The sequence below is a fragment of the Mesoplodon bidens genome (genome assembly GCF_964165515.1).
Source record: "Mesoplodon bidens genome assembly, chromosome: 18".
NCBI lineage: Eukaryota > Metazoa > Chordata > Mammalia > Artiodactyla > Ziphiidae > Mesoplodon > Mesoplodon bidens.
In genome coordinates, this window is record NC_138175.1 from 58,171,572 (window position 1) to 58,187,793 (window position 16,222).

Below are 16,222 nucleotides of genomic sequence, written 5' to 3' on the forward strand. Positions count from 1 at the left end.
GGTGTGGGTTACTTTAATCATTCCTTGGACAAATATTTGAAAACCTAATAGCTGTCAGTATTGTCCATTTTCAGTTGGAATGGGTAGTAACAAATACCAACAATGACGACATTTCTAGAATACTTGCCATGGGCCAGGCGCTGTTCTCACATTTTGTGATTATGTCGTGGGATCCTACACCCATCTCATGAGGGAGGTATTAATATCCCCATTTTATTGATGAAAAACTACTGTAGAGTGATGGTGTGGGGCTAAAATTAGATTTCTGTATAAGGGAATGAGCCAAATATCTTTTCCAAAGTAAGTTCAGAAATAGAAGCTTCTTTCTAATTATCATTTACAGGAAACTTACTAGAAGGAGTAAGTTTTTGGTTAGAGGTAAAAGCTGAAATGAGTTTTTGGTGCATTGAATTTGAGGTCCCTTTAAGGTAGTGAGTTAGACATATGATCCTGGATTTCTAGGGAAGAAATCAGCACTAGGGAACAATATTTGGAACTCTTAAGTACAGACATGATCATTAAATCCATGGAAGAAGAAAAGGTGTCTCCCCCCTGACCCCTAGTATCCCCTTTGGTAACCATAAGTTTGTTGTCTATGTCTGTGAGTCTATTCATTTTGTAAATAAGTTCATTTGTATCATTTTTTAGATTCCACATATAAGTGATATCATATGATATTTGTCTTTGACTTACCTCACTTAATATGATAAACTCTAGGTCCATTCATGTTGCTGCAAATGGCATTATTTCATTTTTTATGGCTGAGTAATATTCCATTGTATATATACACAATACTGTACATAAAATAGGTAAACAACAAGTACCTACGGTATAGCACAGGGAACTATATTCAATATCTTATAATAAACTATAATGGAAACTAATCTGAAAAAGAATATGTGTTTATATATACTCATAAATATATAAATAAATATAGATGTATACAAATATTTATATAAATATATATAAACTGAATCACATTGCTATATAGTTGAAAATAACACAACATTCTAAATTAACTGTACTTCAGTTTAAAAAAAAAGAAGAAAAAGAAAAAGCGGCTGAGGAAGAGGCAAAGAAGGGTTGAATTCAACTGCAGCCTATCTTTCTGGGGTTCCTCTACCTCTACAAAAACCTACAACCCAGGAGCACAGTCTGTCCTTTTGACAGAAGATAATACATCAGTGTGACCTCAGCAAATAGACCTTGTTCAGATCTCAGAGGGTCTGCTACTTGTTAATACAGATCTGTTCATGACCTTCCTGATGCAGAACAATGAAGTTTAAGATTTAGAACTTTTGTGTAGAGATTTTATGTAGGGCTAGTCACTGTCTCATGCGTTTGTATAGAGAGAGTCTTGCTCTCTTTTTTTTTTAAAGATAATGGTAGTATCAGCAAATGTAAGGGACCGGATAGGAATTTTTAATTTTTTTTAATTTTTATTTTATATTGGCGTATGGTTGATTTACAGTGTTGTGTTTCATTTCAGGTGTAGAGCAAAGTGATTCAGTAACACATATACATATATCTCTTCTTTTTCAGATTCTTTTCCCACATAGGTTATTACAGAATATTGTGTTCCCTGTGCTATACAGTAGGTCCTTATCAGTTACCTATTTTAGATATAGTAGTGCGTATATTTTTCTCCCTCCCCCCCCATTTCCCCTTTTGGTAACCATAAGTTTCTTTTCTAGGTCTGTGAGTCTCCTTCTGTTTTGTAAGGAAGTTCATTTGTATCCATTCTTCGATTCTACCTATAAGTGATATCTATGATACTTGTCTTTCTCTGTCCCACTTACTTCACCTAGTATGATCATCTAATTTTTTATGTTAGTGCATACCTATTGGATGTCAGAGACTGTTAAAGAGGCTACAGGTATGGAGGTAAAATGACAAGGTATTTTTCTCATGGAGCTCACCTCGGAAGCTGGGAGCTAGATAATTAAGCACATAAAAGAATTGCCATTTATGACAAATGTTGGGAATAAAATAAAGAGGATAAGGTTGAAAGAATTACACTTTGTAATGATAATAGTGGCCATTGCTCATCTTTGCCAAGCCCTGTGCCGATAAATATTGAATGCACTTTGTGTTCCTTAAATATTTGTCGCAGCCCTTGAAGAGGATGTCCATCTCATCTTATAGGTGAGGAAATGGAGGTCCAGAAAATGAGGCAACTTGTTCCAAATCACAGAAACTGTAGAGCTTCGAGTTCCAGGCAGGACCGGTCTAACTTCAAAGGCTGTGCTTACCTCCTCGTAAAGAGCAGGGTCTCCTGTCACATGGAGCTGTTTCTCCACGGTAGCCCAGGACTCCTGGGCTGGAACTGAACGTGCACACCCATCCCGAGGTCTGGAACGCAGGGCCACGCACACATCCTCAGCTCCCCCAAGCTTCTCTGTCTTTCAGAGACCACATAGGCATGTTCAGTGTAGATTATTCAGTGAATACGTAGCTGCGTGTCCACAGGGCACCAGGTACTGTTACAAATACTGAAGATACAGTAGCAAGTAGCAAAGTCTCTGCACAGAATCCATTGCAGGAGACAGATAATAAGCAAACAAAAATGTAACCTATCAGGTATGAAGTCCTGGAAAGAGAAATCAGGTGAAAGGGACACAGAGCTATTTTGCAGAACATCCGTAAGCTTTGCGGAAGTGATCTTGGTACGAGGGACAGAGCTTGTTATATGTACGTTGCTAGGAAGAAACAAAAGACCCACAGCTGTAGGCCGTCTGACTGAGGATCCACTAGGTCTGCGGTTTTTGTTTTGCTTTTTTGCTAGTTTTTTACTAAAATCCAGACTTTCTTCAAACTCTCTGTCTCGTTCTTCCTCTCTCCTGTCCGACTCAGGCCACAGAGATGACCAACAGGACTATAAGAGTCACGTGATGAGGAAATTCTCCACGAAGCTGGATGCACACCACAACTTTGAAAAATTTGCCTCTGACTGTCCAGATGTGCACGTGTTGTTGGGGGCTTTTAATCCAGACCAGGGGGGCTTCCGGCCTCTCACTGTGGTTCTACACGGAAAGGCGGGAATCGGGAAATCGGCTCTGGCCAGAAGGATCCTGCTGTTCTGGGCACAAGGTGAGCTCTACCAGGGCATGTTCTCCTATGTCTTTTTCCTCCACGCCAGAGAGGTACAGTGGACGAGGGAGTGCAGCTTTGCAGAGTTAATCTCCAGGCAGTGGCCAGACACCCAGGTCCAGGTGGAGGGGATCCTGTCCCAACCAGAAAGGCTCTTGTTTGTGGTTGACGGATTTGAGGACCTGGACCTCGCCTTCAAAGACGATGACTCAAATCTCTCTGGAGACTGGGCGGAGAAGCAACCCGTGTCCGTCTTGATGCACAGTCTTCTGAAGAAGGTCTTGCTCCCCGAGTCTTCCCTGATCATCACCGTCCGAGACTCAGGCATAGAAAAGCTCCAATCCGTGCTCCTGTCTCCCCGTTACCTGTTGGTTGGGGGACTCTCAGTGGAAAAAAGGATGCAGTTGATTCTTGAGCATATGAAGCATGAACATCAAAAGATGCAAACCTTGCGTTCAGTAGTGGGCAACCACGAGGTGTTTGACAAGTGCCAGGTGTCCGTCGTGTGCTCCCTGGTCTGTGAGGCTCTCAAGCTGCAAGAGGCACCAGGAAAGAGCCTTTCCATCCCTTGCCAGACTCTCACGGGCTTGTATGCCTCATTCGTGTTCCATCAGCTCGCTCCAAAAGATGCAGTCAGGAGCTGTCTGCGTCAGGAAGAAAGAGTCACCTTGAAGGGCTTGTGCCAGATGGCTGTGGAAGGTGTGTGGAATACGAAGTTCATGTTTTACAGCGATGACCTGGGCATTCACGGACTGAAGGAGCCTGAGCTCTCCGCTCTGTTTCACCCAAGCATCCTTCTCCAAGGCAGCTGCTGTGAAGAGTGTTACATGTTCTTACACCTCAGCCTCCAGGAGTTCTTTGCTGCCTTGTACTATGTCCTGGAAGGATTGGAAGGAGAGGGGGACCCCTACCCTCTGTTCACTGAGAATGTAAAGAGTTTGATGGAACTCAAGCAAATCGACTTCAACGTCCACTTGGTCCAGATGAAGAGGTTCTTGTTTGGCCTCATGAGCAAAGAGGTGATGGGGGCGCTGGGAACCCTCCTGGGATGTCCTGTCCCCCTGGTGGCAAAGCAGAGGCTTCTGCACTGGATCTCTTTGTTGGGTCAACACACCAACACCACTGCCCCGCTAGACTTCCTTGACGCCTTCTACTGTCTTTTTGAGACACAGGATGACGAGTTTGTTCGCTCGGCATTGAACAGCTTCCAAGAAGTGTGGCTTCCACTGAACCGGCCAATGGACTTAATAGTGTCTTCTTTCTGTTTCCGGCATTGCCAGTATTTACGGAAAATTCGGTTGGATGTCAGAGAGGTCCCAAAGCATGAATTTGCTGAGGCATGGCCCAGCATTCCCCAAGGGTGAGTACCTTACCTCTGCAATTTTTTTTTCCATCTTTGGGAGGGGGGCTATAATTGACAAATGAAAATTGCATATATTTAAGATGTATGCCTTGGTGTTTTGATGTACCTGAAATAATCATCACCATCAAGCGAATTAGCATACCCATTACCTCATATAGTTATCATTTTCTTTGTGTGTGTGTGTGTGTGTGTGTGTGTGTGTGTGGTGAAAACACTTAAGACTACCTACTATCCCTAGGCACATTGTTGTACATTAGCTCTCCAGAATGTATTTATCCTGCATAACTGAAACTTTGTACCCTTTGGCCAACATCGCCCCATTTCCCCCACCCCCATCCCCAGGCAACCACCGCTCTACATTCTGCTTCTATGAATTCGACTATTTTAGAATCTCCATGTAAGTGAGATCATGCATGTCTCTCTGTTACTGCTTTTTTCCATTAGCATAATATCCTCTAGCTTCATCCCAGTTGTTGCAAATGGCAGGACTTTCTTCTCTTTTAAGGCTGAATGATATTCCATTTTGTGCGTATACCACATTTTCTTTATCCACTTATCCACTGACGGACACTTGGGTTGTTTCCATGTCTTGGCTATTGTGAATAATAGAGTACAAATATCTCTTTGCGATCCTGATTTCAATTCTTTGATATACCCACCAGAAGTGGGATTGCTGGATCACGTGGTAGTTTTATTTTTAATCTGGGGGGGAACTCCATACTGTTTTCAGTAGAGGCTGTACCCTCTGACATTCAAGGGGGAGCTAGAATTTCAGCACAAATCTTACTCGAGAGCTGGAGGTGTGCCCCGTGGGTGTCGAAATATTCAGGAGGCAGGTGGTTATGAGAGCACTTCTCCAGAGCATGAGGTGAGATCTGCTACACTGGCCTCAGAGTCTCTAAAACCATCCCTGTCCCGCCCTAATACACTGGTTTCTCTCCCCGGGCATTTTTGGGGCAGTTGTTCATGTCAGAATCCATCCTGTGGAAGCAAATGCTTATTTCCTTCTCCAACATAGCCTGCAGATCAAAACCCATGATGAGCACTGGGAACACCTCTGCTCCGTGCTCAGCACCCACCCAAGCCTACGACAGCTCGACCTGAGCGGCAGCATCTTGAGTGAAGAGGCCATGAAGACCCTCTGCATCAAGCTGAGGCAGCCAACCTGTAAAATACAGAACCTGATGTAAGGCTTCCCAACCCTTGTACATGCCCCTCTGCCTGGCTGTGTCATGGCTCTCCTCTCCCACCTACTGAGGAAGACCAACCTATAAAATGTATTTGGAGGGAATAAGTGCCATGGAAGGTATAGGAACCAAGTTCCCAAAAGCACAGGATGGGGAATGACTAAAGACCTTGTGAAGGGATTACTAAGGTGGGTTCATTTACTCGGGGTCTTGAAGGATGAATAGGAGTTTGTTAGTGGGGGAAAAGTGAGGGAGGCTCATTTCAATAAATGGTAGAGCATGAGGCAATAGCAAGATCAAAGTGCATGATCTGTGAGAGCCGTTAAATCAGTCCTTAATGCTTTCAGGCTAATAAGGTAACATATTTAAATACCCAATATATTGGGTTGGCCCAAAAGTTCGTTCAGGTTTTTCCATAACATCTTAAGGAAAAACCCAAATGAGCTTTTTGGGCCAACCCAATAAGTTCCTGGGTCTGTTGGAGACGCCAGGGTACTTACCAGGCACCTAGAGCAGGAAATGAAGGGCTTGTTCTACTTCAACAAAGTTTCTATTCCCTCCAGGACCAAGTGAAGCACATGTGACACTCAAGACTAGACCAAGTCAAGTTCTTGGCTGCAAACATTTTCCTCTCCTGGCCACTTCTATCTCTTCCCTAATTAGTTTCCTTAAACTGGGCTGAGCCAAGGAGCTTGGTGATCCCAGAATAAGGAATAATGCTTTGTTCACCTTAAGTCCTACACCAAACTTGATTTCTCTGTCAGCTGTTATATTAACTGTTTTTCCCTTGGGGATCCCTTCCCACTAGCTGCCCCTATGTTAAGCTCTTGTTACACCCTGTCACTTGCTTTAATCCATGTCATCCATATATACACTGCCAAATATAAAATAGATAGCTAGTGGGAAGCAGCCGCATAGCACAGGGAGGTCAGCTCGGGTGCTTTGTGACCACCTAGAGGGGTGGGATAGGGAGGGTGGGAGGGAGATGCAAGAGGGAGGAGATATGGGGATATATGTATATGTATGGCTGATTCACTTTCTTATACAGCAAACACACCATTGTAGAGCAATTATACTCCAATAAAGATGTTAAAAAAAAAACAGTAACTCTAAAAAAAAAATCCATGTCATCACTGTATTTGTCATTCAACCCTAATGCATGATAATGGTAAAGAGATTCAGGAAGTACAAAGGATTTTCAGTAAGTCCCCTGATGCCTCTTCAGCTTCCTGTTTGCCTAATTACTTTCACATGTTCTCATAAATTTTCCATGGAATTATAAATATATAGTGGCATATGAAGTTTTTAATCCAAATGACATCACTTTGCACAGTCTGACATTTGACTTTTTTCTGCAACTTGAACTTGGCTAGATATCTGTAGCTGTATTCTTAATGAACTATAACATATTTCATTCTTTTTTAATAAATTTTTTGAAGTATAGTTGATTTACAATGTTGTGTTAGTTTCTGCTGCATAGCAAAGTGAATTATCTATACATATACATACATCCATTCTTTTTTAGATTCTTTTCCCATATAGGTCATTACAGAGAATTGAGTAGAGTTCTCTGCTATACAGTAGGTCCTTACTAGTTATCTATTTTATATATAGTAGTGTGTATATGTCAATCCCAATCTCCCAATTTAGCTCTCCCCCACCCTTTCCCCCTTGGTAATCATAAGTTTGTTTTCTGCATCTGTGATTCTATTTCTGTTTTGTAGATAGGTTCATTTGTACCATTTTTTTTTAGATTCCACATAGTGATATCATATATTTGTCTTTCTCTGTCTGATTTACTTCAGTTAGTATGATAATCTCTAGGTCCATCCATATTGCTGAAAATGGCATTAGTTTGTTCTTTTTATGGCTGAGTAATATTCCATTGTATATATGTACCATGTCTTCTTTATCCATTCATCTGTTGATGGACACTTAGGTTGCTTCCATGTCCTGGCTATTGTAAGTAGTGCTGCAGTGAACATTGGGGTACACGTATCTTTTTGAATTATGGCTTTCTCTGGATATATGCCCAGGAGTGGGATTGCTGGATCCTATGGTAGCTCTATTTTTAGCTTTCTTATGCATAACTCTTTTGCCTGTTTTGAATGTCTTCCCTGATAGGTTAAGCTCCATAGGGCACAGAATATTAGCATTTGTTTAATACACTCTTCCCAGTGACTGATGCATCATAGGTAGTCAAGTATTTGCTGCTTTAAGATAAGATACTTTTGACCTTTGAACAATGCAGGAATTGTTTTGACCCTTGAACAATGCCAAGCCCTGGCCCCATGCAGTCAAAAATCCAAACGTAACTTTTGACTCCCCAAAAACTTAACCACTAATAGTCTCCTGTTGACCAGAAGCCTTACCAATAACATAGTCAATTAATACATATTTATATATGTATTATATACTGTAGTCTTACAATAAAGTAAGCTAGAGAAAAGAAGATGTTATTAAGAAAATCATAAGGAAGAGAAAGTACATTTCTACAGTACTGTATTTATTGATACCATAAATTGACATTGTCTATTTATAAGGGGAATCATTTGTCAGAATCTCCATCAATATTATATGATACAAAATACTTTATATGTTATATGTATAACATACATATGTGTATATACATACGTGTAACAGTGAACATCAAAAATGAAAACACAATGTGAAAGAAATTCGTATTTATTTACAGGTATAATGATTCATGCATAGATAATGAAGAAGCAGCAATAAGATTGCTTTATGGTAGCCTAGCCTGTACACTAATGAATGAATCATTATAAAATTTTTATGGCATCCATATTACAGTCACACTCATAATACAGTATTGGAAACATTGTTACATTAAAAAAAAACCTGTGATGATCAGCTGATACAGCGTCTACAATGATGAGAGAGAAAGGCAGACTGTACAGTAATGCAATTCTTTGAAAGCAAAGTTATAAAACAGTGAGAAAACAAACACATTAATTTTATACTGAATATCACTCACCTTATTCCTGTGTAATGATAGGCTATCCACTTCAGTACAAGTTTTGCACACAATGTTCTACATATATATTTTTATATATTTATTGAAAACAAATCCATGTAAGTGGATTCGTGCAGTTTAAATCCATGTTATTTGAGGGGCAATTGTAAATGCAAATAATGAGAGATCAGAGTTGAAATGGAAGAAAGAGCAAGAAGGAAACATTAGGATACAACCAAGTGTCACCCAAATGTCACCCAAATGTCTGACTAGTGTTTTCTTTCCTCTTCTGTAGATTTACAGGTGCCCAGATTACCCCTGGTCTCCGTCACCTCTGGCTAACTCTTATCAACCGAAATATTAAATACCTGGACTTGGAAAGCACTCACCTGAAGGATAGAGATGTTATGATGGCATGTGAAGCAGTAAAGCACCCAAACTGTTTGCTGGAGTCTCTGAGGTAAGTCCTGGGTATGGTTTTTGCTTTGCGGATTTCAGGGCTTTACTGTTTTTACTTTTTATTTTGAAATAATCATTCACAGAAAGCTGCTAAAATATTATAGAGGATCAGGAGTCTGGATAAGGTTGGTGGCGATGGCTGCACAACAGTGTGTATATAATTAATGCCACTGAATTTTACACTGAAAAGTTAAGATGGTAAATTTTGTGTTATGTATATTTCACCACCACAAGACAAAAGTAACTTTCAATTTTTTTTCTGGCAAAAACCAATTTTATTTAGGCTGTTAAAACATTTATTTTATTTTATTTTTTTTTTTGCGGTACGCGGGCCTCTCACTGCCGTGGCCTCTCCCGTTGCAGAGCACAGGCTCCGGACGCGCAGGCTCAGCAGCCATGGCCCACGGGCCCAGCCGCTCCGCGGCATGTGGGATCCTCCCAGACCAGGGCACGAACCCGCGTCCCCCGCATCAGCAGGCGGACTCTCAACCACTGCGCCACCAGGGAAGCCCAAAACATTTATTTTTTATTGTGGTAACATTGACTTGTATATATGAAACCTATATAACATTATATTTCTTTTTGATTAATTAATTAATTTTTGGCTGTTTTGGGTCCTCGTTGCCGCGCATAGGCATTCCCTAGTTGCGGTGAGTGGGGGCTACTCTTTGTTGCAGTGAACAGGCTTCTTGTGGTGGCTTCTCTTGTTGCGGAGCACGGGTTCTAGGCGTGCAGGCTTCAGTAGTTGTGGCACACAGGCTCAGTAGTTGTGGCTCTCGTACTCTAGAGTGCAGGCTCAGTAGTTGTGGCACACAGGCTTAGTTGCTCTGTGGCATGTGGGACCTTCGTGGACCAGGGCTCAAACCTGTGTCCCCTGCATTGGCAGGCGGATTCCTAACCACTGCGCCACCAGGGAAGCCCAGGTCCTACTGTTAACACACAGCTTCCAAGACCCTGCTGGGCACAGGCAGTCTGCTTATAGAAGCAGAGGGAGCTTGGGGAAACCTGGAGGTCTTATGGACCTGACCCAGAAGTGGTTCAAATCACTTCCCCTCATATTCTCTTAGCAGGAACTCAGTTGTGTGATCATACTCACTGCAAGGCAGGCTGTGAAATGTAGTCCAACTCTGCATCCAGGTAAAAGCAAGAACAGGTTTGCACGGTTAGAGCAATGCCTGGCTGCGGCATTTACTCTTTTAATCCTCACAAGCACCACTGTGATTGGTAGCAGTTATCTCCATGTTTCAGATGGTAAAGCTACTTGCAGAACGGCAGATTATGTGACACATCAGGCCTAGAGGATATACTATTTAAGGGTACCAACTTGCCAATAGATAAATAGGTCCTGGAGATCTAATGCACAGTATAATGATTATAGACGCCCCAGTATTGTATTATAAACATCAAAATTGCTAGGAGACTAGATCTTAATTATTCCCACCAAAAACAAAAAAAAAGAAATGATAACATGTGATGTGATACAGGTTGTAGCTACTGCTACACTGGCAATCATATTGCAATATATAAATGTATCAAATTAATGTATACATATTGCAATGTATAAATATATCAAGTTACACCTGATACTTATACAGTGTTATATGTCAGATAAATATATGAGATGTCAGCTTTTGATAATTGCTATGAATAAAATAATACTGAAGCAAGAGGATGGGGTTGGGTAGGGCAGGGCAGGCATGGTTAAGGAAGGTAGTGAGACCCACTTACTCAGAAGAAATGACACTCTGGAGAGTGAATGGAAAATTGAACCACAAAAAGACCTGGGGCTGGGATGAGGAGGGGTGTTGCAAACAGAAACAGCAAATGCTCAGACCCTCAGGCCAGAGCAAACAGCATCCAGGAACCAGCCAAATGGACTGAGTGGCTGCCGTGCGGGGAAGGAGGGGAAATGGCTTGCTTCTGGGAGGAGATGAGGATGTGTCTCCCCTTGCCTGTCTCTGCAGGTTGGATCACTGTGAATTAACCCACACCTGTTGTCAGGTGATCTCCCAAATGCTTGTTACATCCATCAGCCTGAAATCCCTGAGCCTGGCAGGAAATAAGGTGACGGACCAGAGCATAAAGTCTCTCTGTGATGCCTTGAAGGTCACACAGTGCACCCTGCAGAAGCTTATGTGAGTTGAACTGTTCACCAGAGTTATCTTCTCTTGAGATCATCCAAGTCATGGGGGAAAAGGGAGGGGAATTGACTGATGCGTAAGCCGAGGGTTAGAATGGGAGATGGGACCTCATGGGAGAGCCCAATGTGAAGGTTTGAGAAAGACCCAAAAACTAACATCTATGTCTTTGCTACTGACTCCAAACTGATATAAGAGACCAGAGCAGAAGCTGAATTTGAAGAAACAGAGTAGAATGGAGGTTTCCAGAGGCTGGGAGTTGGGGAAATGGGGAGATATGTGTCAAAGGGTATAAACTTCCAGTTATAAGAGGAATAAGTTCTGGGGATCTAACATACAGCATTCAGGTTATAGTTAACAATACTGTACTATATACTTGAAACTTTCTCCAATGCCAAAATCCCAAAGAGACGTAAGATTGTGGCTAAGCTGCCGTCTATGGCATCCTTAAGCACCAGGCTCTGTGCTAAGTGTTCTCTCCCATTAACATCATTTTCACAAGCAACCTACCAGCTGGGAATTTTTTCCTCCCACTTGCTGATAAGGAAAACAGAATCCAAAAGAAGGGAAGTCTCTTGTCTCAGGTCATACAGGGAATAAAAGGCACAACTAAAATCTGAGCCCCCGTTTGATACCTAGGGAACTGATCTGTTACCTGGGAATTTCCTCCTTGACATCCCACAATTTGGACAAGGTTGTTTCTCCCCACCACTCCCAAAGCATGCCATGGCAGGAGCTTCCTCCTTCAGTGGGAGTTTGGTTCTGAATCAGAGCAAAAGTTGAAAACCAAGTGGCACAAATGACCCTTTCAAGCCCAGAAGGGGGAAAAAAAAATCACAGTGGAAGCCAACATACCTCCTAGCCATCAACCTGTGGGGGGGTGGGGGAGAAAAACTTTATTCTACACTCTTATGATCAGTATCTGGTGCCTGCAAATTAAACAGACAATGGACAGATTTGCGGGAGAAAAGGCATACAAATTTTATTGATGTTAATTTTTTTTAATGGGCATGGGGGCTTCACAGAAAGGAAGTGAAAAACCTGAAGAAGCAGTTAGACTCAGGAGCTTATATACCATTTTAACAAAAGGTAATGAATTGTGGAGAAGTGACTAGACAAAGGAAAGGGGTTTGGGGCTTCTATGGGCTGATAAATTATGGGAAGGTGACTAGGAAGTAAATGGGGGAAACTAATAGAAAATAAGGGTTATAGGAAGAGTCGCCTCGGTGCCACCTCTATCTCTGTGATAAAGGTTGTTCTTTCCCTGGTACAGGAAGTGGGGGAAATGTGTGCCCTGCTTTCAGGCAGATAGATGGAGGGCAGAGAGCTCCTCCTGTGTCTGATTTTTCTTAATTGTCTCCAGCTCAAAATACTGTTTAAGTCAAAGTAGCATATTTTTGAGGTGGCCTGTTCTGATCCCTTTCAAGTCCAACCCAGCAAGCATTTCTTCCTTCATCGAAAGGAACCACCACCAATAATACAGCAGAAGTGCTTGCTATGCGCATTGCACTGCTCTAAGCACGTCAGATGTGTCAATTCATGTAATTTTGTCACAATCCCACGAGAGAAGTACTATTAAACTCTCATTTTCAAGTACTGTTGCTTCTTAAGCTTTGCTAAAGTGGTGGACTATCTAGTTTATATCTATGGGTCATGATGTATTAAATGTTAAGCCCTTCTAAATAGGGAAGTCACCCATCTCTGCAAAACCTCACACCACAGTAAAACAGCCAGATAGAGAGCAGATTTGCATTGCCCAGGTGCTGCCCATGGTGGTTGATGGAAGATTTAATCACCCACAATATTTAGAGTAGTATTTTTGTTTTGTTCTGTTTTGTTTTGATTTGAAGTATAGTTGATTCACAATGTTGTGTTAGTTTTGGGTGTAAAGCAAAGTGATTCAGGTAAAAAATGTATATGTATATATATATATGTGTGTGTGTGTGTGTGTAGGTATATATATGTAGGTATATACATGTATATATTCTTTTTCAGATTCTTTTCCCTTGTAGATTATTACAAGACATTGAGTAGAGTTCCCTGTGCTATGCAGTAGGTGCTTATTTGTTATCTATTTTATATATAGTCGTCCGTATCTGTTAATCCCAAACTCCTAATTTATCCCTCCCCCCTGCCACCTTTCCCCTTTGGTAACCGTAAGTTTGTTTCTATGTCTGTGAGTCATATTTCTGTTTTGTAAATCTTTCCTTGTAAGATTCCACATATAAGCAATATCACATGCTATTTGTCTCTCTCTGTCTGACTTCACTCAGTATGACCATCTCTAGGTCCACGCTTGTTGCTGCAAATGGCATTATTTCATTCTTTCAGAGCGGAATCTGGGGACTAAATCACTGGAGTGGAGTTTGCCAGTTAAACACAGACGTGATACGACATCACCAGATATCTGCCAGGACGTGTCAGCTGTGAGGGTGACCTTTCTCTCCCTTCCTTGCAAGGGAGGGAGAGATGGAAATCTAAGCAGAGATATCATTGCCTTTCTGGGACTCTCTCCTTGCAGACTGGGGAACTGCGGCCTCACAGCCCCTGACTGCCAGGATCTGGCCTCGGCTCTCGCCAAGAACCAGAGCTTGACACACCTGTACCTGTCAGGAAACAGCCTGGGGAGTGAAGGCATGAATCTGCTGTGTCGAGCCATGAAACGTCCCAACTGTGGTCTACAGAGGCTGATGTGAGTCCAACTCGCTGCCCTGCGAGGATTCGTAGCTTTATTACAAAGAGCAGAAAGCAGTGGGGAACGTGGAAATTGTCAGGACGAAGGGACCTGATAAGTGCCACATCCTGCCCCTCCTGATAGCTCCTATATTTCATCCTTCCGTGGAAAATTCCACCTCCGCCTGTGTTTTCTTACAGTGGGAAGTCCTCATTTATCCAAATACAGCCGATTCTCATTACTCGTGGCAGTTGTGTTCTGTAAAGTTGCCGTGAATACTGAATTAGCAAATGCTTAATTAGCGAATACTGAACCATTGCTCCAGGGGAAGTACAGGGTTAGGCTCCTGGGAGCCTCCGGTCACATTTTTTAAAATTTATTTTATTCAAGTATAGTTGATTTATATTGTGTTAATTTCTGCTGTATAGCAAAGGGATTCAGTTATACATATATATATTCTTTTTCATTATGGTTTATCACAGGATATTGAATATAGTTCCCAGTGCTATACGGTAGGACCTTGTTGTTTATCCATCCTATATATAATAGCTTACATCTGCTAATCCCAAACTCCCAATCCATCCCTCCCCCCAGCCTCCCTCCCCCTTGGGAAGCACAAGTCTGTTCTCTATGTCTGTGTGTCTGTCTCTGTTTCATAGATAAGTTCACTTGTGTCACAGTTTCTTCAACCAATCAATACTTAACCTTGTTTTGTGTGTTTCTTTTTAAAGACACTTTATTTAATGCATATTATTGATTCATTAACATTGAACTCACAGCCAACAGCACTAGATCTCATTCCTGAAGGAAGTGTATGTAATACGTATGTTTTCTGCATAAAGCACATCCCAGCCTTCTTACCCTTAGGACACTAGACAGCACCTTAGCGCTATCCTTGGGGGCCATTTTAAACAATGAAGTCACCAACATCAACACCAACAAAAAGACAAAAATGCAAAAACTCGTGGCGTTAACTGGACCATGAAAAGGATGGTGTGACAGCTGAAAACTGCCAGCCTCAGCTAGGAGCATGTGCAACCGACAACTCAAAGTTTTCTCTGCTCTGCGCATTATTGATTTGCAAATATTGGTTTTTTGGGACACCAATGTTAGCAAGGAGGCGGATTCAGGAATGCCGAGTCCATGAATAATGAGGCTTGACCATTTATTAAGCACCTACGTTGGGCAAACACTCTTGGTTGCTAGGGACAGAGATGAGAGGCGGATGTGGTCCCTATGTTTACATAGGTTAGATTCTGGCAGAGGAGTGTTGGATAAGAGCTGAGATTTTTCAGTACTTCCCTGGCGGTCCAGTGGTTAAGACTCTGTTCTTCCAATGCAGGGTGCACTGGTTTGATCCCCAGTCAAGGAACTGAGATCCCACGTGACGTGTGGCCAAAAAAACAAAGAGAGATGAGATTTTTAGATGAGGGGACTGGTGATGCAGGATCAACAGCCACAAAGTGTGTGTGACACACACACACATCTGGGGGTGCTGTGTACTCTAGCTATTTTACAGTAGATGTAGGTGTCCCTGTCACTGTTTTAAATACTGCCCCCTCGTGTTGCCAGACTCTTCTATCCGAAATCTTTGGTTTGACAGTAAGAATGTGAGACTGTTAGTCCTGCTCAGTGCTGACAACCAGCTCTGCCATTTCACCGCTTTGACCGATAAGTCCACCAACAACGTCACATGAGGGGAAAATATTCGTGCATTAATGGTATACCTGTAGCCAGAAGTTCTGTTGGAGAATATAACTTTGATTCATATGTCTACCTTATGACGTGTTCTAACGTTCCCCAGTGAGTAAGTATGGGGAGATAGTAGTGTAGATAGACTAGTGACCACCACCCCCTTGCCAAGATGTCCATGTCCTAATCCCCGGAACCTATGAATATGTTACCTTACATGGTAAAAAGGACTTTGCACTGTGATTAAGTTAAGAATCCTGAGGGACTTCCCCGGCGGTCCAGTGGTTAGGCCTCCGTGCTTCCACTGCAGGGGGCACAGGTTCCATCCCTGGTCAGGGAACTAAGATCCCTCAAGACATGCGCTGCAGCCAAAGTAAAAAATAAAATAGAATAGAATAAAATAGCAAATGAAAAAAATTTTAAAAAGAATCTTGAGATGGGGAGATTCTCCTAGATGATCTGGGTGGCCCCCATGTAATCACACATGTCCTTCAGAGGGAAAGAAGGAGGTAGGAGAATCACAGGTGGAGGGGTGATAACAGAGTGATACAGTTGCTGGCTGGAGACCAAGATCTAAGGCATGTGGGCAGCTTCTAAAAGCTGGAAAAGGCAAGGGAACAGATTCTCCCCAGAAGGAACACAGCC

The 16,222-nt window shown here is 42.2% G+C and overlaps 1 protein-coding gene across 1 annotated transcript in view; it reads left to right on the plus strand.

Annotated features, from left to right (window-relative positions):
- NLRP5 (NLR family pyrin domain containing 5) overlaps positions 1-16,222 on the plus strand; it is a gene marked incomplete at its 5' end in the record, with an annotated part of 29,650 nt that overhangs the window by 3,769 nt on the left and 9,659 nt on the right. The window contains 5 exons of the mRNA XM_081216096.1: positions 2,854-4,450; positions 5,472-5,639; positions 8,910-9,074; positions 11,038-11,208; positions 13,733-13,903. Of these exons, the coding sequence (XP_081072222.1) occupies positions 2,854-4,450; positions 5,472-5,639; positions 8,910-9,074; positions 11,038-11,208; positions 13,733-13,903 (2,272 nt within the window). The remainder of the gene's footprint in view (positions 1-2,853; positions 4,451-5,471; positions 5,640-8,909; positions 9,075-11,037; positions 11,209-13,732; positions 13,904-16,222) is intronic.